This window comes from Aspergillus tubingensis (genome assembly GCF_013340325.1).
Source record: "Aspergillus tubingensis WU-2223L DNA, scaffold_3, whole genome shotgun sequence".
Lineage (NCBI taxonomy): Eukaryota > Fungi > Ascomycota > Eurotiomycetes > Eurotiales > Aspergillaceae > Aspergillus > Aspergillus tubingensis.
Genome location: NW_023336277.1, coordinates 51,594 through 72,204, shown reverse-complemented (window position 1 = coordinate 72,204; position 20,611 = coordinate 51,594). Strand labels below are relative to the sequence as shown.

The 20,611-nt window shown below is 48.7% G+C and overlaps 8 protein-coding genes across 8 annotated transcripts; 3 read left to right on the top strand and 5 right to left on the bottom strand.

Annotated features, from left to right (window-relative positions):
• Nucleotides 1-201: 201 nt before the first annotated feature.
• Nucleotides 202-1,766, bottom strand: AtWU_01231 (purple acid phosphatase family protein; the record flags this gene model as incomplete). Its single annotated transcript, XM_035496345.1, has 2 exons — nucleotides 202-1,565; nucleotides 1,634-1,766. The coding sequence occupies 2 exons, from the start codon at nucleotides 1,764-1,766 to the stop codon at nucleotides 202-204; spliced, it is 1,497 nt and encodes a 498-aa protein (XP_035352238.1).
• Nucleotides 1,767-2,468: 702 nt separating this feature from the next.
• AtWU_01230 (aromatic alcohol reductase) lies at nucleotides 2,469-3,547 on the bottom strand (the record flags this gene model as incomplete). Its single annotated transcript, XM_035496344.1, has 2 exons — nucleotides 2,469-3,416; nucleotides 3,476-3,547. The coding sequence occupies 2 exons, from the start codon at nucleotides 3,545-3,547 to the stop codon at nucleotides 2,469-2,471; spliced, it is 1,020 nt and encodes a 339-aa protein (XP_035352237.1).
• Nucleotides 3,548-4,068: 521 nt separating this feature from the next.
• Nucleotides 4,069-4,618, bottom strand: AtWU_01229 (SRPBCC domain-containing protein; the record flags this gene model as incomplete). Its single annotated transcript, XM_035496343.1, has 2 exons — nucleotides 4,069-4,497; nucleotides 4,559-4,618. The coding sequence occupies 2 exons, from the start codon at nucleotides 4,616-4,618 to the stop codon at nucleotides 4,069-4,071; spliced, it is 489 nt and encodes a 162-aa protein (XP_035352236.1).
• A 644-nt stretch (nucleotides 4,619-5,262) lies between these two features.
• Nucleotides 5,263-7,866, top strand: AtWU_01228 (Zn(II)2Cys6 transcription factor; the record flags this gene model as incomplete). Its single annotated transcript, XM_035496342.1, has 6 exons — nucleotides 5,263-5,346; nucleotides 5,406-6,471; nucleotides 6,525-6,657; nucleotides 6,706-6,915; nucleotides 6,972-7,133; nucleotides 7,191-7,866. 6 exons carry the CDS (start codon nucleotides 5,263-5,265, stop codon nucleotides 7,864-7,866), a joined length of 2,331 nt encoding a protein of 776 aa, XP_035352235.1.
• Nucleotides 7,867-9,480: 1,614 nt separating this feature from the next.
• AtWU_01227 (terpene synthase family protein) lies at nucleotides 9,481-10,369 on the top strand (the record flags this gene model as incomplete). Its single annotated transcript, XM_035496341.1, has 5 exons — nucleotides 9,481-9,628; nucleotides 9,687-9,843; nucleotides 9,905-9,994; nucleotides 10,046-10,079; nucleotides 10,136-10,369. The coding sequence occupies 5 exons, from the start codon at nucleotides 9,481-9,483 to the stop codon at nucleotides 10,367-10,369; spliced, it is 663 nt and encodes a 220-aa protein (XP_035352234.1).
• A 1,867-nt stretch (nucleotides 10,370-12,236) lies between these two features.
• AtWU_01226 (FAD-dependent oxidoreductase) lies at nucleotides 12,237-16,853 on the top strand (the record flags this gene model as incomplete). The annotated part of the gene is made up of 6 exons (XM_035496340.1): nucleotides 12,237-12,532; nucleotides 12,631-12,908; nucleotides 12,958-13,286; nucleotides 13,376-14,046; nucleotides 14,100-14,221; nucleotides 16,225-16,853. 6 exons carry the CDS (start codon nucleotides 12,237-12,239, stop codon nucleotides 16,851-16,853), a joined length of 2,325 nt encoding a protein of 774 aa, XP_035352233.1.
• Nucleotides 16,854-17,329: 476 nt separating this feature from the next.
• AtWU_01225 (UPF0658 Golgi apparatus membrane protein C23H3.04) lies at nucleotides 17,330-18,557 on the bottom strand (the record flags this gene model as incomplete). The annotated part of the gene is made up of 5 exons (XM_035496339.1): nucleotides 17,330-17,623; nucleotides 17,692-17,886; nucleotides 17,965-18,012; nucleotides 18,100-18,424; nucleotides 18,475-18,557. 5 exons carry the CDS (start codon nucleotides 18,555-18,557, stop codon nucleotides 17,330-17,332), a joined length of 945 nt encoding a protein of 314 aa, XP_035352232.1.
• A 1,040-nt stretch (nucleotides 18,558-19,597) lies between these two features.
• On the bottom strand, nucleotides 19,598-20,327 carry AtWU_01224 (HHE domain protein; the record flags this gene model as incomplete). Its single annotated transcript, XM_035496338.1, has 2 exons — nucleotides 19,598-19,921; nucleotides 19,986-20,327. 2 exons carry the CDS (start codon nucleotides 20,325-20,327, stop codon nucleotides 19,598-19,600), a joined length of 666 nt encoding a protein of 221 aa, XP_035352231.1.
• Nucleotides 20,328-20,611: the final 284 nt, after the last annotated feature.

Genomic DNA, 20,611 nt, shown 5'->3' with positions numbered 1-20,611 from the left:
ATTAAGCCAGGTGAGAGACACGAGAGAGGGTTACTACTTCCTCGAAAACATGTATTCAGCCCTCCGGTGACAATTTCAGATGTTTTCATTATACACACGATCGAATGCCCTAGCTCAGGCATCAATGTTATTCCTGATAATATGTACACATATATACACAGTTATCCTCGCTCTCTTGATCGTTCCATTCCGGCAACCCGTTTACTGCACCACAAACTGGGTGGAATGATCTTTGTACAGCACACTGGAGTCCAGAGTCTCTCCCGTAGTAGAGCGGATAAAGTCAACCTGCAAAGCCGTTGAGTTCAGAAAGCGCAAGGTGCTGTAGCTGTAGTCATCGGCGTAGGCAAAAGCCGTGTACGAAGGCTCCGTACCCACAGAGCTCAGGCCCTCAATGTTGCCGGCACCGCCCGCGACAATGTACATGGGCGCCTTGGGGTTGTTCAGACCATTCGGATCGGCAGTATCATTGACCGCGGGCTGGAAGCGCTGGGAGTTGTGGACGTGGCCGAAGACCCCCAAGTCGACACCATACTTGTAGAAGATGTTCTCAAACGCCTCCTGGCAGACATCACAGGCGTTGCCGACACCCGTAGTGTACCAGGGGCGATGACCGGCCACCACTACCCAGGGAGTGACCGTGCGGTCGACGCTGGCCAAGTCGGCTTCGAGAAACTCAAGCTGCTCGTTCTTGAAGCCGAACGGGCCCGTGTCGAGATCTGCCGAGCCGTCAGTACCGTCGGGCGCATCCTTGAAGTCAGTCTCAGTATCGATCATGGTGACGTGGACCATGCCGTACTCGAAAGAGTACCAGAAGGGCGGCACGGCAAGACTGCGCGCCTTCTCAGCGAGTGCCTTGGCGGTGGTGTTAGTAGATTGAGAAGCGAAAGCACTGGGAACGGTGGCATCGAAGCGGTGCAGAAAATCCGTGAAGTTGTTCTGGCCCTCCGGACACAGTTTATTCAGGTAGGGAATCTCGCTGCAGTCGGCCTCGTGGTTGCCTGGTCCCGGCATGTACAGACGGTTACCCGAGATGGGAGCCAGCTGGTCGTAGAAGCGCTCCAGGATCGACTGATAGGCATCAGAGCCGTCCAACCAGTTACCAACGTCCTCATACCAATCATCAGCGTAGGCAAAATCACCCGGGTGAATGACCAGCTCGTAGTCGTCGATGGTATCGGCCAGGCGGCCAATGGTGGTGTGATTCAGGTCAGGCTCGACCTTGGGGATGTCGGACTTCTTCGCCTTACGCGAGGACAGCGTGTAGCCGTCAGTACCGTAGACACCCAAGTCAATGACGACGTCCATGCTGAAGGGAGTCGTGTCGCCGGGGGTGCGCGGGCTGAGGAATTGTCCCACGGTAGAGTTGTCAGACACAATCTTGTAGTAATAGGTGGTGGCCGGAGTGAGGTCGGTGAGGTAGGCGACGTTGGACCAAGTTCTCGAGGTCGAGTAAGTCGTCGACTTGGTCGTGCAGGCCTTGGAATCCAGGTTGCTGCTTGAGGTGCCATACTCGACGCAGCTCTGGTTCAGCTGCTCATAAGTGTTCCATGCGACGGAGACAGCTGAATGATTCGTCCGGGAGGTCAGCGGTGGCTCTTGTATCATGAAAATGGAGAGCAGGGCTCCTCACCGTTGGATCCATAAATTGCCAATCTCTGTTGGTAAGGGGTGGTCTTGTCTGCGGGGATGGTGGGATAATCGACGGCTAGGGCACCCGCCGCGAGGACGGGCAGCACTTTGGTCAAGGCAAGGAGCTTGGACATGTTGGCGCGTGATCAGGGCAGACACCAAATTATTTGACACCCATGGAAGACGTTCCTGATGAAGCAGCGAGCGGCCGCTGAGATACTTATGCAATTCCGGTGAGTGGACGCATGACCAAAAATGCGTCTTAGAAGTAACACGTGGGCGGGGATAGGACTGATGCGGAGCAGTGAATGAAGGCTTGCATCGTATTCAGGGGAGCTTGTCGGACGACGCTACAGAATAGGGTTATTGTGGCAGGCAACGTGCGCCGGTTCACGCCTCTGCTTGGAAATTGGACGAAGGCGAGAGGGGCCCTGCCCAGCTCCACATCAATTAATTTCATTTCTGCACACTTGACAGGTGACGAAAAGGAAGAGCGAGTGAGAAGCGTGGATGAAGGCATTTGTGCTGCACGTGGGATCGGCGACGGCTGTCACTGCTTCGGAAGGACCGGCCATCATGGGAGAGATGAACCGAGGCTATTCCCGTCTGTCGATCACTCCGGTCGGGGATCCGTCGGTGATGGATGGACTGACATTACTCTTTGGGTCTGGTTCATTTCGGTTACAGATGGAAGTTATGCAACATACTGTTAATGGTGGGTTACATTATGTCGCTACTAGTTAACCACGACTGACATGCTGCATGCGAGGTAGTATTAACCCTCACCCTCACTAAGGTCTTCCTACAGCAGAAGGCATCCTTGACCATCCGCCCCCTTAATTTCGGTTTGTCATATAATTATATCCCCGGTCAAACATGAGCTTGGCCTCGCGCGTGTGCTCATCCAAATCCTCCATGGGAAGTCGCAGCAGGTCGTTATCTAGCCCCTGACGCTGCTCGTAATTGCCATCGCCGTTAGGGAAGAAGACCCGCGAGTACATGGCCAGCACTAATCCCGCATGGTCGCCCTGCTTCACCGACTCCAATCCGCGCTCATATCGACTTTGGGAGGGTTCCTGTTCGATCGTCCAACTGTCTGCCGTATCGCCTGTCACTCGGAGCCAACTTGCCAGCATGTCTCGCTGAGTGATCAGGAAATCGGATATGTACATCGGCTTGTTCCGCCACCGACTCATTGTCAGCTGGTCATCTTGTTCGTTTTCTGGGAGCACAGGAAGGCTCAGAAGGGTAGCTACGGCACGGCCACACTGGGTCAGGGTGCTGACATTGACCTTGGTGTTGCCGTCGTCGTTCAGGATGAGCTTCTTGGCAGAAAGATCGAAGCCGAATGCACTCGGCCCCAGTACCAGGCTGTGCTCATACCAGAACCCACAGATCAGTGCGGTCCACGCCATGCCCTTGGCCTCGATGCCGGCCACGAGGTCGCGAAACCCTCCCCAGTTGAGACCGCTGTCGGCTAACGGCGGGTGCGTGACATCACAGCCCCAGACATTAGGCATCACATGCCGGATCCCAGCTTGAGAGGCAGCTTGCAGCAGCTTTGACTGGGTATCGCGAGGGGTCCGCACTGAGAGACTGATGATCAAGCAGTCCTGGCCCTGAAGGGCGCGCACCAGGCTGGCCTCATCGTCGTAGTCCACAATAATGGACTGGACGCCGGCGGGCACCTGGCTCGTACTACCGATGCGGGTCAGAGCTGTCACGCTATGCTGTCCAGTCCGAAGCAGTTCCTCGGTGATGGGCTTTCCGACGGTTCCCCCGGCCTGGCAATTGGACCTACGGTTAGCGATGTGGATAGTACAGTTTGGCATAATGCACTTACTCCGACGATAGCAATGCGTTGAATGCGGTTGCTGAACCCAGCGGGTTGGTCCTTGGCGTATTGGTCGGTCATGATGAGGAATACAGATGAATTTCTGTTCACAAAGAGGCTGTTGAGTTGATTCTGCTTCTGCTGCTATTGTGGCAGCAAGTGGGCGATTATATATTGTCGAAGGATTCCCCGTCATACTAGTGACCGGGGATTAGAGGCATTATCTCCGCCATGGCCTCGGCGTCAATAGTATGGTCGCCCGGAGTTAGATGAATCAGCAACCTTCTCGTCCATGCAGTGCTTAACAAGCAAAACAGCAGCCAAGGAATTTGTGGGCAGCCCTGGGGCGCGGAAAGGAGGAGATACGGAGTCCGATACCCCCGATCTGCCCGACATGGAGCGAATCTCACCTCATCGATAGGGCTTGCTTACTTGACGAAGGAGTGAAGGAGTGAAATCCTTCTGATTAGCGATGACTATTTGACAGCATAATTAGTGATCCCTGATGATGTGTGATAAGCATATTCATATTATTAAGTTGAGTATGCCACTACACAACGCTCCTGCTGTCCCTGTTCATGTCCCAGCACTGTTACCATGAGTTATCTCGTGGAGGTCTCCACCCAAGCTTTAAAATCACGGTTGAATGATTCAAACCCTTGGCGGGTATTATCTCTCCACCCCGCAGCATTGGCCAGCATGCCCTGACCCATGAGAAAGCTGAGCAGTCCGGTGAATCGCTCTTCGTGAACGAGACGTGTTCGGCTCGCTTGGCCAGGCTGGTCTGTCGGAGCGCATTCAAAGCTGAAGCGATGCTCGCCTGTAAAAATTCCGGGGATCGAGCCCACCCAGCTGAAGAGGTCTGGGCTATTGGCTCGAACGGTGGGGGTGAATTGCGACTTGCCGTAGTTGACAGTACATTTCAATTGGTCCCCAGTTTGAAGGTGCTCGGGAAGCTTGTCATTGACCGGGATGATGTGCTGTATAAAGCCGGACGGTGAATAGGTGGGCAAAGCTGCGAAATCCAGGAACTGTTGCGCGGACGTGGTCAGTTTGCTAGGTACACTTTGGGATTGCAGTAATGGGACGCACCTTGTCCCGCACTACCTCGGGAGCGGCTGCAATCTCCACGCTGGTTGTGATGGTATGCATTGGATATGTAGCTTTTTCTTTTCCGAAAATAGCTCGCTATATTCTGGCAATGGTGAGCACAACTTCAGGTATCGTATCGGCCTGGCCTTTATAGGACGACTCGAGCGGGCGCACGGAATGCCGTGTCCGAAACCCTCATCGTTGCAGATCCATTGCGGCTTCGATGTGATAGCTAGTTTGGCTCAAATCCAACAACAAGATAAAAAGGAAATGAAAGAACAGAAGCGGAGGTTTGGAATATAACTAGTCCGTTCTAGCTGTCAAGAAGACGACTCTGAATGCTCTATCTTGACATGGCGTGGCTAAGAAAAGATGATCGAACCTCCGGGATTGTTTGGCCATCCATGTCATTACGCTTTCCTGCCTTGAATACTTGTTCACCAAACGACTCCCCAGTCTCTAAAAACCCATAAAGGAAGGATCACTGTATTTGGCAGCATAATCCGAGCATTCTTAGACATATATCTTCATGTCTAGGGGCACAGGGTGGATTTCCGACCGTCGACCGTTCTCTCTCTCCTGCTCTCCGCTCGGGATATGATTTCCGGGCAGAAGGGTTTTCGTGTTTGTCCATCCCTTCATTAGAGTCATTCTCGCTTTAACTGTGAGTTGCCATTGCGAGTATTCTTTCTTATGTTCCGACTATGCCTGCCACATCCAGAAGTCAGCGGTCCCTCCGGAAGCATGTTACCACGGCCTGCATCCCCTGTCGTGAAGGGAAAGTCAAGGTAATAAAATCCATCCCCGTCGCCCAACCACCATCATGACCCATACTCAATTGCGGTAGTGTGGCGGAGGTTCCCCAACCTGTAGAAACTGCGCCATTCGAGGCAAAACCTGTCGCTACCGACAAAGCGATGACAAACGGAAAGTCCCCGTGCGACCGGCCGTGGCCGTGCTGGCACGCCGGGTGGACAGCCTCGTCCACTATATCAAAGAGCGTGGCCTGCCAGTTCCGCCCATCGACGAGGAGGACCATCGTATCTTGAAAAATGTTCTGGATGCTTTGGAGCTGGGATGCGAAGACCTTCTCGCGTTTCCAAACCACACCAGCCCCCGGAGAGGGCAAAATAATAGTGTCAATGTTAACATCGGGCCCACTACGCCCGCGTCCATCAACAGCGGCGCTCCTCCCACTCAGATGGACGAGACCCATAGCGTAGGGCCATCCCACGAACCGACTGTTCCTCTGGATGCTCTTGATCCCTTGTGCGACAATGAACGGACCATGTGGAAGGGCTCCACTATGCAGGGAGGACCGAAGGAGGACGAAGTGGAAGAAGATGGGGACAGTGACGACGAAGTCACAGACCAGCTCTCCTGTCGACTAGGGAGATTGCAAGTTACCCACGATGGTCAACTTCGATACTTTGGTTCCACATCCAATTTAACGCTCCTGGATGCACTCGTTGATGTCACTCCGCCTATCGCCATTCCTCGGGATGCGCCCGAGTTGCTAGACAATGCCAAGCTTAATCAGAACATCGACGAAGCATTCGAAAAGCACCTCATTGAGCTCTTCTTTGCTTGGCAGGATCCCAGCCTGCATGTAATTGATGCTGAGAGCTTCTGGCGGTCTCGAACACAAAGCCGTGAGGAAGGGCTTGTCACGCCATATTATTCCCGAGCCCTGTCGGACGCCATGTGTGCCCTGGGAGCCGCCTATGAGCCCAAATATCATCCCGACTTTGTCACCTTTCCCCGTTCACTGGCGGAATACTTTGGCGACCGGGCCAAGCTGCTAGTAGAACTTGAACTGGACAACCCGTCAATTGCAACTATACAGGCTCTGGTTATTCTCAGTAATCATGAGGCATCCTGTACCAGGGATACTCGAGGATGGCTATACAGTGGTAAGTCTTCCCCTTTCCCAGTAAATGGGATGCACTGGGGGCTAACGAAGAAGGGATGGCCATGCGTCTCACACTGGATTTGGGGCTTCACCTGGAGATGGGCCCGTATGTGGAAAAGGGAATCATTCCCTATCAAGACGCCGAGGTGCGCCGCATGGTATTCTGGGGGGTCTATTTGAACGAGCAGTAAGTGTCCATGCCCTCTTCTCCTGGGATAACCTGCTTACTATCCAGGTTCTGGGGATTTTATCTGGGCCGTTCCGCCCAATGCCGGATGGACGCCGTCACGGTGCGGGAGCCCATGTCTCCGAGCCCGTTTCCTACCTCGACCTGGAAGCCATATCCCGATCAACTCGGGAGTGATTTTCCTCCAATTCCGTTTAACGCACTGTGCCAGGAATGGGTCTCACTCTATGAAATCATGCTCCCGCTCACCGACGTCTTGTAAGACACCGCCTCCAGTAAAGAAATGTTCTTGGCGCTAACGGTTACTTCCAAAGATATGGCTGTTCAAAGATCTCTACTCACGCCCTGCAGGAGCTGGCTTCGACAACCGTTGAGAAGTTGCGAATGTGGCAGGTTAACCTCCCAAAAGAGCTTAAGGTCGATGAAGGGACTCATACTGGTTTCCGATCGCCATTGCCCCATGTTCTCACCCTCCAGTAAGTCCTGCCAAGATCTTTTGTTCATTTTCGGTCTCAATTCTGACAGCAATTTAGTATGCAGTACTACCAGTTCATGATCCATTGCCACAAGCCCTACATCTCGCGACGCCATATACAGCCCCAGCCTCCTCAAGGTCCGGGCTCAGGCCATGCTCGAAGAATGTGCATCGAATCTTCAGTGGCCATCGTTCAACTTCTCGGCCTCTATGAGCAGGCCTACGGCTTTGACAAGAGCAGTATCCAGATGGTTTCATTTGTATTTTCAGCTGCACTAATATTGATCTTCAACACTGTTCCCGCTAGAACCACGTCTCGAGATCAACTCCTGGTGAACCATCTCAATACTTGCTTTCGGGCCCTTGACCACATGGCTAGCTGCTTCGAGAATGCCCGACGCACCAGCGTTTTCCTGAGCACTTTGCGCCAACAATGGCAGATACGCCGGCAGAAACGCCGAGCTCTCGGGGGCAAGTTAAACTTTACGTATGGCCGTGCGCAGGGCCTTTCGGAATCATCGGGGTGGAACCGGGAAGATACTGAAGGGCCCCCAAACATGCCGTGTAAGCCTGTGCTCACAGAGGGTTCTTCTACGGGACTAGATACTGAGCTTAGTGATCTCGTGCCATACTACTCTGTGATTACTGATGCACCCACATCCACAGTCGACTTCATGGCACCCAATCTTTGTAACATCCTGCTCAGTGAAGGGATCCCTCGCGCCTTTGTTTGAGTTGGGGAATATCGCATGGCATCTGACCTGTTTGGTATATGCTCATCAGTTTCTACGAAAGTCTCACCATCTTGCAGAGGATGCACTATGAAAGCATCTCCTAGCATCATGCTTCCAATCTCATGTTATTGAGATAGGAAAACTTTATTGCGATTGTAGGCGCTCGAACGACACAGCTGGAAGAAATGATTCTATGCCAAGGCACCCTTATCTTCTAAGTTGCAATCGTTTTGAGAATGATTTGCAAGGGTTGTACATAATAGGTGTCCGACAGAAGTATCCGTCACGAACGCGTCAATCTGATGGTAGGGGTACCTGTTCTACGACTACTTGAAACGTAATATTCCCTGCTCCCTCTTGGGTGGGCCTAAAGAAGTAATGCCCGGAGGGATGGGATGTATGGGATGTTGATGCTTGTGTCATTGGTAAATATTCCCAATTATAAACCTGGCTGTCCACAAGATGGTACCACGGATATCTGCTCAAACCGGAACAACAGCAAAAGAATGCCTACGCCTTTCTTTACAGTTAGGTCTCTTTGCGTCATATTGAATGGTCATAACGTCAGTCACACAATCCAACTTTAAGGGGCAGTTATTAAGCACCTTTGTAGTGAAATACATTTGATGATGAACTTTCTGAGACCGTCAGCTTGGAAGATCCCAATATGATGCTCCGAAAGCAAGTACCCGTGAGATCATCCATTCCTTAGGCTTACCGTCATGCACGTTTCACTACTTAATTGCATCTGGTGCATTCGCTCGGAACTACTATACCAAGCTACATGCATATCGAAGCATGCAGGTGGCGATACGCCCAGAATGTGGCTTCCTGCAAAACACCGGATTTGGATAGAACATGTCACAACGTGTAACCTGCCAGGATCTGTCTGCATGATGCTAAAAAACGGTGAACACGCATACTCCTTGAGTTCCTGCAGTGTCATCCAACGATGCAGATTATTCCACGCCCCTGTAAATTTGCTAATAGTGAAAGCTCATAAGGATATCATAATGATTACTAACTGCCGTTCTTGACTTTCTTTCGCGGACTTCTGATTGATTATAGCTATATATAAGTAATGTGTACTGTCCAAGCTTTGAACTAGAAATCCATGACTGATTCAACTGTTGCATGCAATACATCCCAGTTCTCTCAACTACACCTCGATCAGCGACCGCTGCATCTTACCATCGGCAGAAATGAAGAACGAGCCTTCACCACAGGATGTCATTCTTCAAAGGTTACATGGCCATACGTGCGTCATACCAGATCTCCGGTCCCTGATAAAGAATGAAACTGGGGGCATAAACAACAGCCATACGTTATTATCACTATGTGTTGATGACTATATCGATAGGTCTGTGTCTAATTTTTCTTCAGGGACCTTCACCAGAAAGTCATGCTCATGCCAGTGAGTTTCTTAGTCTCTTGCCCGGTGATCCAGCCAAGGCACGCAAAGTCAAAGCTTCTGATTTCCCATTACTAGCCTGTCTTTGGTGGCCACATACATCATATAGAAAACTGCGCGTCTTGGCATTTCTAGTTGTATGGTTGATCATTTGGGACGATGAACTGGACGGGGCATCCCAGTCGATGGCGTACAACCTGAATATGGGTCAGCATTTTCGGGACGAGACGCGTCAATTTATCGAAAGCAGTCTGGATCTGGATAGGAAACAGTCCAATTATATCACCGACAACGCCATTATTTGCGGGTTTAGTCCTATAGCAGATTTTATCCGAGAGGAATATGACGAAGGTATGTCCGTCAGACAGAGCGAACTCCTACTACGTATGAATAGACTAACGCTATATAGAACATAGGCTCACACTGGCAGAAGAGATTGTGTTTGTCATCAACATGTCCAAGATCGAACAGGAAAATCGTCTTGGAACAGATATACCTTCAACCGACCAATACCTGGCGTACCGGCTCGGAACAAACTTGATGGGGGTGATATGCGCTGCAACAGAGTATGTCCGCACCACCGACTTTGCCCTATATATAAAGTTAATAGTATATGAATCTTCAAAGGCTTTCCACACACCTGCGGATTCCCCGGTCAATGACACGTAGTCCGTTGGTGAAGGACATCTGGCACGAGACGAACCTTATCATCGCTGTGTCAGTACATATACAATAGAAGTTCAATATTTTCTGCTAATCTACGCTTAGCACGAATGATATCCTGTCCCTCAAGAAGGAGATCGTGAGTCCTAGACTTTTGCATTCAAAAAAGTGTACACTGACATCAAACCTCTTTAGCATAAAGGAGAAGTGTATAGTCTGATACCTATTCTCCTCAACCAGGCTAGATCACCGCAAACCGCCGTCGACATTTCAATCCAAATACTCAAGGATTCGTTCGCGGACTTGGACCGCATTGAAGCTGATATTGTGGCAAGATCTAATCAAATACCTTTGACGTTCTTGATCGAATCATGCCGCCACTACTGCGCAGGTTTTATTGAGTGGAGGTTCGTGGCATCTTTCCCATGATATTGGGTTCTGCTTAACTGTATGATACAGTCTTCGTACTCCACGATACATGCTCTCTACTCTGCCTGTAGATCAGACGGGGGCTATGATCTTGTTATTTTGAGACGATTGATCTGGTAGTATGTATCCGCACCCAAGAGTTCAGGTAAATACGTCACGTTGGTTGATGATCATATCGGAGTATTTTGAAAATAAAGAAACAATTGCATGAGTATGCGGCGCAGTTAAACCCTCTTTTCATTGAAGTGAATTAATGTCTTCGATATGCCAATTATCACTTGTGGTTTATTTTCTAACTGTGCCATGATATATACTGGCAAGCTCCTGGTTCAAACACGCATGTCTACCAGTTTTGGAGGAATTGAAGTACATCAACCACAGAACGGAATGGCAGGGTAGCTGTAGATGAATTGAAAACTGGTTAACATTTTACATCACTCCCGGTGACATGAATTATATCCAGAGCAGTGGGAAGTCTGCCTATCTCATAGCGAATGCTTATTGTTGTTGTTGGTGTTGCGTACCTTCTACAAATGTAGTCCTTATTCCAGTGTCCACATGGCAAGTACTGTTGCCTTTTGATCCGGTGTATGGTGTCAATTTTGTTGCTTTGGCCTCGTAAAGATAATAACAGAGGTAAAGAAGATCATTAAGGAAAGTCAAACCAGAAATTCATATGGCGAACCGGGATATCCGCGCCAAGTAGCTGTGGGTGTGTAGAGAACAGAGAGTTGCTCCTTGCGCGTGTGGTTGGACCTACTTTATTTAGCTACTCACATCGGGTCAAGCGTTCCACAGAAGAAGCCCGTGCCGCGTACCATTATGTAGCCCGCCCTTGCGTCTGAATGCATTTGTCTTCCCCTCTGCCCTGGATCTCCACTCTACCGATGTCCTAACGGTTTTCTTCAGAACAACGATTTGCATCGTACCTGGTAGTCACAAGAGACTTGGTAACGGTGTGGACGAATACTGCCAGACCCTTGCCTGAGTTGATCTTCACAATGACAACTACGTGAAATTCGCCAATGTAATTGCCGTTCGAATAGTAACCCCATCGTACTGAGCATACAGGCCGTATTTGGAACAAAAGCTGTATTCAGTAAGCTAGCCCTCAGCGCTGAATCAAAAGGCATACAGCTGATCGCCGTTGAGATGACGAAACTATGAGAACATAATCATCTCCCCCTTACCTCCAAAGCTATTCTCTGCTTTCTTCACATAGCCTTGGATGCTTTCTTCCTGTATTTGGTCCTTAGCCAAATGAGGTAGGCTCCGAAAACATTGCGTCACCATATGTAAGACGCCGAAGGTAGTGGATTAACCCGTGTTGCGATCACATTAAAATTCGGTGCCCACTTCTTTAGGTTGTAGGTAGATGTACAGGACTGCGAATGTAGCCCAAGTCGTACTCCATAGTTGGAAGGTGTCAGGCATTCGATTGAGCTATAAACAGAGATTAACGGGTTGATCAATTGCATCACCAACTGCAAGGCGCTCAGATAGTGAAAGAGCCATTAGGGGGTATCGGGCATGACACTACATTCGGTGATTTTTACAGCGTCAAAAGCGGATTCCCTTCACACTCCATGAGAGCATTGTTTCAAGAGGACTGTTAGGGAAGTTATCGTTGTCTGCAATCGGTCACTGAGGTGGCAAGGGCGATTTCCCCCCATGGCGGACAAGGTGGTCATTTAAGAGTTACTCTTACGCAAATCAGGTTCACAGTTATGGTTGCTATAGTGTAGACCACCTGTCTTACCCGTATGGTATAAAAGAAGATTTAAAATCACAAGATTCCTCGCAGAAGGCTTCGTGATACTCGACCCCTCACTATAAAACATTTAGTACATCTTTCTGTTGCAGCGATATGCCTATGGGACGTTTGAAAGTGGTCATTGTCGGAGGGTCCATCGCGGGTCTACTTCTCGCCAACGCTCTTGCTCGACAGGGAATTGACTTCGTTGTCCTGGAAGCTAGGTCGGAAGCTGCACCATGTGATGGAGCGGGACTATGCCTTTTGTCGAGCGGGGCGCGTATTCTGGATCAGTTGGGGATGTTCGAGGACATCCAATATCACGGTGGTCCTATTTCCGTCCAGCGCATCTGGCGAGATGACGGACAATTACTTGGCCACACCGAAGGCTTGGCCTTGATTACCGCCCGGTATGTCATAATCACGCGTTGAACACTTCCACAATGTGGCATCTCATCGGTTTACGGTCGTAAAACGCCTGGCAGTAGGATTGCTAACACAGTAGCAGACAGGGCTATCCTATGATTTTCATTGAAAGACAACGCGTTCTTCAAGTCCTTTTTGACCATCTACCAGACAAAGGACGCGTGCTCCTCGGAAAGAAAGTCATAGAGATAACCTCTTCGGATGACCAAGCGATAGTTGCGTGCTTGGATGGAAGTACCTACCAAGCGGACATAGTTGTTGGAGCCGATGGGATACACAGCATTACGCGCAGGAAGATGTTAAGGGATATTGTCAGCGACAGCCCAAAATCGCGTATAATGCCGGAAGCTCTTGGACGAGGTAATCCACCGTATGCACTTTTAAAGCACCATGCTTACAGTTAAGACAGTATTCAGTGCTCAGTATTCTGCGTTTTTCGGACTCTCCAAGCCCACACCCGGGATGAAGATCGGACATTGTAACAGAACATTTGCGCATGGCTTTTCCTTTTTCAATGCGGTGGGAAGGGATGGTCAAATATTTTGGTTCGTATTCCGTGACATGGGAAAGGTATATGGCGAAAAAGAAATCCCTCGCTTAGACCAAAGCAAGATAGAGGAAGATCTGGCCCCCTTCTTAAATAAGTATGTTGCAGAAGGGGTGCGGTTTCGGGATATATTCGAGAACAGAGTCCGTTGCTCGCATGTGCCTATCGAAGAAGGTTTCTTGAATCAGTGGGTCTGGAGGAGGTATGCATGTATCGGGGATTCAGTACACAAGGTACAGTGATGATCTACTCTAATCTTCGTTGCTGATTCAAGGTACAGACTACCCCAAATCTGGGGCAAGGCGGGAACGGGGCGATGGAGAGTGCCGCGTCCCTAGCAAACACGATCGTTGCCGTGGCGCAAGCCAGCATATCCTCCGAACTATCCCTTCCTCAGATTTCAGCTTCCTTGAAAGAATGGGCTGGATCCAGACAGAAACGCATGAGGCTACTCTGCGAGTTGGGCAACGGTTTTACGAGGCTTGAAGCATTCCATACGCTGAAAGACAGGGTGGTCGGTCTCTACCTCGGTAAATACCAACTAGACGCCATAGCAGATATTCTGTGCGAGACCACTGTTGGCGCCGAGAGACTGTCATTTCTCCCACCTCCTCGGAGATCATTACAGGTCACAATGCCATTTGACACACGAAAAGGCATCCAAGCTGCCACCAGAACTAAATCACTAATACTGCGTTCTCTTATTGCGATTACCATGATCTTCGCACTTCAACCCCTTCTGCAGCACTACATTGCTGGCCGCATCGTTGATCATTCGCCTACTTTACATAAGCATAACGGGCTAGCATACGAAGATGGCGGCTCTTATACTAATCACAAAAGCACTGAGACTCTAGCAGCAATGTCACGAATCGCAGACCACGGGGTGCTGCTAACAATTTGGGCTGTGGAAAGCTGCAGAACAGGGAACATTGCCACTTTGATGTCATTGTAAGTTTTACAAAGTCTTAATAGAGCCTGCGAGAGAACTAACCATCTCATAGTTCCTTGTCTTTCTCTGTGATTTCAGGAATACTTGAAGGGACACATGTGGTAGCCCCCTTATACTTCTTATTATATGCCATACAGTCACCGGTGGCCAAATTCGATACGCCAGATCGTCGCAGTACGCAAATTTCTTACATGAAAATCTTGATTCCCTGCCTTATATCATGCTATTATATCCCGGGGTTCTGGATCACCAATGCAAACCCTTCAGTGCAAAGCAACTCGGCTTTTATGTTCATTCTACTACCTGCTTTTTTCCGACTCCTTCATGTCCAGGTGTCGTCCTTACTCAGAGGAACAACAGTGAAAGAGCTTATTGAGACGCCTAACGTCGACATGCCATATATTAGAATAACATATTACACATGCGCTTTACTATCTGGGGCCATGACCTTGCTATCGAGAGGTTGGGTATCGCGGTCATTACTTGGTTGCTTATTCCCAATAACACAGCATATGAGCCTAACAGTATCTACCATGCATATCGACCACGAGGAGATGGCGGGGTTTGTATGTGGCTTGATATGGGTCACATTCGAGTATATGGACTTGAGCTCGAGCGGGATGATGAGCATTCCCTGGCTCTCTTTTATCCTAGCAGGCACACTCATCAGTCTGATTCTGGGTCCGGCAGCAGCCTTGATGCTAGGATGGGGTCTGAGGGAAGAGTATTTGGCAAAGCATGCGGCACGCCGCCTAGAACGCCCACTGGTTTTGTCAGCAGCTGTTGGAAGTCCAATTTCAGGTTGAGTTTGATCTAGTCACCAGTGTTTAGGAAGGCTTCCTCTCTTGAGAGACAAAAGCCATGACGCGGAGCGCCAGCATTCTTTCGTTCCCATGTACGGTCAAGATAGTTACTGAGTGGCGCTTTTCTCTCCGTCCACTTTCATTGTGCAAAACGTGCTTTTGGTTTCGTCCCTACCAGTTGCAGCACACAACCGTCAATATGATGAATATAGTGCAACTGTCTCATGATATAATTGAATCAACGAACAATGCTACTCAATTTTTGTAAATGAACAAGTTTAACTTGTACTTGAGGTTACATGCCAGACGAGGCGTACCCACTACATATTCAAACCTCTGCTCCAAGTCTCTTCTCACTTCCCAAACTTGTTATCTGATGTCTATACCTTGTATATATTCATATGAGATCCGGGGACGAATTCTACTTGTAACTCCAATTCCCTTTGACTTTAAAGTGCTTTGGGATTGTATCAAAGCGGTAACACTGCCGACGGACCTCCTCACGTGACAAGACAGTCTTTGAATCATGAAGAAAATTAATGTCAATGAACGAAATTCAATACACCTAGAATCGTGCTGTCGACACATTTGGCATGGTCTAAAAGGAATCACGTGAAAGGGATTATGAAGCGCGATACCTAGGGGTTTTTGAAATGCCATGCTTTGGGTAACCATACTTGGAGCATTTTGTCTGTATGTATGTAAAGACCGAGAGTAGACCGGAACGTTAATAAGGGAAGGAGGAGGGGCTGAACAGAGTACCCTTGCTCTGTTAGCGTGCACATGATACCAGCAAAGCCAAAACCCCCGTGCTTACTTAAACATCGATCTGGGCAACAACATCCCTTTCCTGTTACTTGCATTCATGCTGTGAGACCCGAAGCGTATACCTTTCCCGAAACGAATGATCTAAGTTGATGCATTATGAGGCACTGGGTGTGGATAATTGAACACAGCACTTTAGACATGGAATAGTGCACAATTAATCTGACTGTCTCCTTACATACTTCGTTCAGGCCCATACGAGATTATGACTTCAAATTTCCCCCTGCTACGAGCTACATGATGTCCCATGGTGGGGAATGTAATCCAGTGAGTTAGTATTGCTGTTAACTGTTAGATGTACATATATCTCATCGTTACTCGCAAAATATAGCTGTTTTCAATCAGATAATTTTCTACAATCAGGTGCTCTGAACATGACTATTTCCCGATCGTTTTCTGGTGCAGCTATGCGCCGCCCCCTGTCTAAATGTGAAAAGGTACTGAACAAGTTGTGTCTTAGGTATCAATTTTTCACTCCAATCAATTGGCAGTTATTATCTGTTGCAAGCGGTTTCCTGTTTGTGACAATTCTATTTCTGGCAATGATAGCATGCGGCTTCATACCACCACTCCCTCCATCATGGGGTGCCGACAAGGTATACAATCACTACGACAGACACGAAAAGGGAATTCAGGCGGGGGCTGCAATGGTTGTTATCTGCTCCGGATTATGTCTTCCTTATGGAGCAGTTGTATCAAAGCAGCTTCGATTGATACGAGACGTAGACCCAATTCTCGGCGACTTGTCTCTTGTGGCTTGTGGGGTAGCGAGTGTCACCTTCATGATGTCCTCTACATTCTTAGGACTGGCGACGTTTCGGGATTACGGGCCGGAATTGACTTTACTTCTGAGTGATTTGTTTTGGTTCACTCTCATCATGCAGTGGCCGCCGTTTTGGATACAAAGTTGGACCATAGCGTGGGCAATTCTCTCGGACAAAAGTTCAGACCCTGCCTTTCCAAGGTCCTTAGCCATCCTCAACTTCATCGCTCCTTTGGCATTGTCCTCGGCCACCGCCATCCACCTTCATCAGCATGGACCATATGCATGGAATGGCGCACTGACCTTTTGGCTTGCTTTTGTTCTATTCTTTGCCCAGGTTGGGCTTGATCTATTCACTATGGGTCGGAACATCCTTAGAAGTCGAAGGTTGGAACTGGCTGAGCAGACGAATTGAAGTATCACTCATGAGTATGCTTTGCAAATTCGGGTCTTCCTGGGGCACTGCTTGGCAACAGAATGTCCGATAATGGCATGAAAATTGGTTATCGGGCTTGTTGTATGCCCTAGCTATTTGTGACACAATAACAGCCGAGGGAATGATATTGAGAGACGAGCGCAGACGGCCTGCTGTAAAAGTCTGGTGATACTTCGGCCACCGCACATGTGTGTATGCAGGAGACCTTGGACATTTTCATATATAGGAAATCTCGCAATGTAACACTCAAGCGAAGACACAACGGATGCGATGTGAACTAATATTGTAGAAATGTTGTGTGGCAAGAGCATCTAGTTAATACGCGTGAAGGACGTTGGTATTAAATCCCTTAAAACTTTCTGCTTCCAAAGTTACCCTGTGCGCAATTTGCGAATATGTAGCCTATTTTTTGACACTATGGTACTTCCACACATAGTCTATATCTCTGGTGGCTCTTAGTCAAGCGTGAGACGAGAGTAGGGGCGCGGAAGACCAGGGGACAACTCTGCGGAGGCGGTCCTGTTGTACAAAAGGTATGAATCCCGAGCGTTGGCACTTTTTGACTGGTTAATGGCTCTCAACCCCCTATTAAAGTTTTTGATGCAAATAGCAGTACAGACAACCGTTGCAGCAGTCAGTACCAAGGACAACGCGGCGAAAAACAACATCATGCTCTTGCCGGCTGTATTTGCCGAAGATAGAATCACAATCCGGCTGATAAGATACGCGACCAAGGCAAGGTAGCTCATCTGTGATGTGGTAATTAGAAGGCAATTCAGCAATCCCAAGAAACTAGAGAAGAGGTAGAAAAGCTCACAATAATAGCAATTGTACTAAAGGTTCGTTCTCGCTGGACAAACCAGACCCCAAGAAATATCGCAATGATGGCGACAGGGATGAGCAGCATCGTCAAAGTATACTCTGGTTCTTTAAAGTGCACATATACTAGATTATATTGGATAATGAAGCCAATCAGAAAATAGAGGTTTAGCTTTATCAGTACCAGAAAAACCTGCATTTACCATCTATTGTTAGCGAGTATTTACAAGATACTTCAGGAAAATGGGGAACACGACGGAGTCGATGTTACCTCATAGGCCAGATAACGCATCCGAGTATCCAAGCTGCCGTGAACGGACTTATAGATAGCCCATGAATAGTCCCGGTGTATTAAATATGCAATTGGGCATAGAAAGAGAGTGCACAGCCCTGTAAATATACATACGAGGATCTCTGCTGGCTGGACCTGAGGCCACACATTGCGTGTAGTATCCACCAGTGTCGGATAGTTGAAACGTGACTCGAACAGTCTTGCAGTAGTATCTCTCATGACGAGAAATTGCATCACAGAATAACCGAAGCTGCAGGCATTACAGATACAGACTGCAAATAGAAGGATGTTATTCTTGTGGTGGATTGCATCCAAGGATAGAAACAACTCAAACAGGCAGGCGAATATCAGAATGCCTAGGTTAATTGGAATCAGGTAGGACACCGGCACTTGATTGATGGTAGGTGTGACCCATCGTTGCCATTCAACCAGTATATAGCTGCCTTGTAATTTAGATATGCTCGTGCCCACGAAAGGATGGGGGCGTACATCTCGAAGACGATGGTCAAGACTGCTTGTGCGAGCAACCCGCTGCACAACCACCATTCATATCTCGTCGTCGGTCTATACATGCTCACACAAGAATGTGATGTGCCACCTAACGATGTCGACTGTTTCAGTTGACCAAGTCCATGCCAATACGTTCAGTGAATTTTTATTGCCCGCCTCCCACGTGATGAAGTTGGACTTGCAGCCAACGACGGTATGAAAATTCTCCGGCTGATTGCCAGGTTCGCCCTGCGTTTGATAGGGCCGTAGGCAGCAGCTACGGGACCCGATATAGGTTTATTACAGCCTATTGGTTCAGAGTGAGACATTTTTAGCTATTATTATTTAAGCGCCAAATACATCTGTTCCCTGCCAAACATGGGTCAGGTTTTTCAAAAGTGGGGCGTCGGAAACTATTGATTTTGTGTTTGCCGGTCGGCCCACCCCACCCCGTCAGGGTCTGATCGGTGTCCGAATGGCTTAGCATTAGGTATCAAACAGGTCTCTGGAATCTTCAATCGCCTGATTAATCGATCCCCATGTCTTGAGACATTCCATGGTACGGGTAGTCTTCCTCAACCAAATAATCGATTGTCCCGTGTTGATCTTGTGTACTGGGGTAAATGAAATTGTACATGCCAACGGGATTCTTATGATTCCGATACAGGGCAAGGAAGAGAGGTCATACTGCCACTAATCGTAAGGCAGGCAGGCCATTCAGGTTTTATGTTATGAACTCCACTCACTAGTATAACAATTGGTTCATTCAGTTTGCAATAGATCCCGTGCCCCGATTTGCTGAAGTCTCAACAGGCACTGTTCAGGCAGTCTGCTAACCGGATTACTCTACTCTCGTCTCGTGAGAACTCGCCTACCAACTGCAATCGAGAAAACGCAGGTGCATTATCTGCTACAAAGTCCTTGCAAGATCTATTGCCCAAGAATTGACGAGGGCACTGACATCTATTCCGATTTTCTGGTAGGTGTTCTTGAGAATATATATTAATTCAGATACATGGTACTATACTACAGGCAAAGGAAGAACGGGAAATCAGCATTCCAAGTACAACCGTGCTCAACTTGAACTCCACAACAAAGAGCAAGAGATAATGTAATGTTCATTTCATGCCTTCTGGTCGGGAAATTTTCTTAGCATGTCACCCAATCGATCAATAGGCGCAGACATCAGACCAACAACAGTCTCATACGGTGGCCGGTCAGGGGCCGCTGGATGGCTCCGCGTAGGAATGAAATTCTTAGTGCGACCGAAAGAACGCGCCATACTTTCGGAGGCAGATTCACCAATGGCATGTTCAAGAGCCGGCAGATCTTGGCTTTCTTCCTCATTGATGTGCTGCTCTAAGTTCGCCCACAGGCTTTGAAGAGTAGGGATGAACTCGGTATCATCAGGCTGAAGGCCTTGAAATGTATAGAGAAGCTCCTTGACCTGCAGTGTCACGCCAGTTAGCTTGATTCGTCCCTCAAAGAAACGAGGCTATACGTAATCATACTATTTGGTGCTCCTCTCTATCGTGCTCCGCCATGGCCTTGCCGTTGTCCAGCTTTAGCTCCATCTGGGGATACACGACTAGCTCCTCGCCAATCGAGTGGCGGGCCAGCTCCCAGGTAAATTGGTTTTGCCATCTGACCCTTTCATCATTCGTTTTTGCACCTAGAATTTGATGGTAAGCATCCTTCAGTTCGCGGTGGTCGTTCTTGATAAGTTCAGAAACGCGAATCGCGGCAGGGGCGGTGACCCGGAAACCACGCCTCGCGGTCTGAACCGTTTTGGAGAAGAGATTGGAGGATTGTGGTCCCCTGAATGATGTTCTCGATAAAGAATAAAGTGACATGATCGCTTGCCTGATTGGTTCGTAGGCGGGTTTGTAGTAATTTGCTCAGAAATGGAAGTACTATTACGACGTGCGCACTGTATTACAGTCCTTGAGTTCGTGGGGTAGAGCGCAGAACCTGTTTATAATGTCTGAATTTCGAGGTCCAGACCAGCTCGAAAGTTATGACATGGGTGGTCACTAAGTGTGCAGTCCAGCCAGCCAACAATGGTTAAGCAATTAATCATGTTTTGTCTGCGCCTCAAATTGGGTGAGCCTCATATTGGCATGCATGATAGAACAAT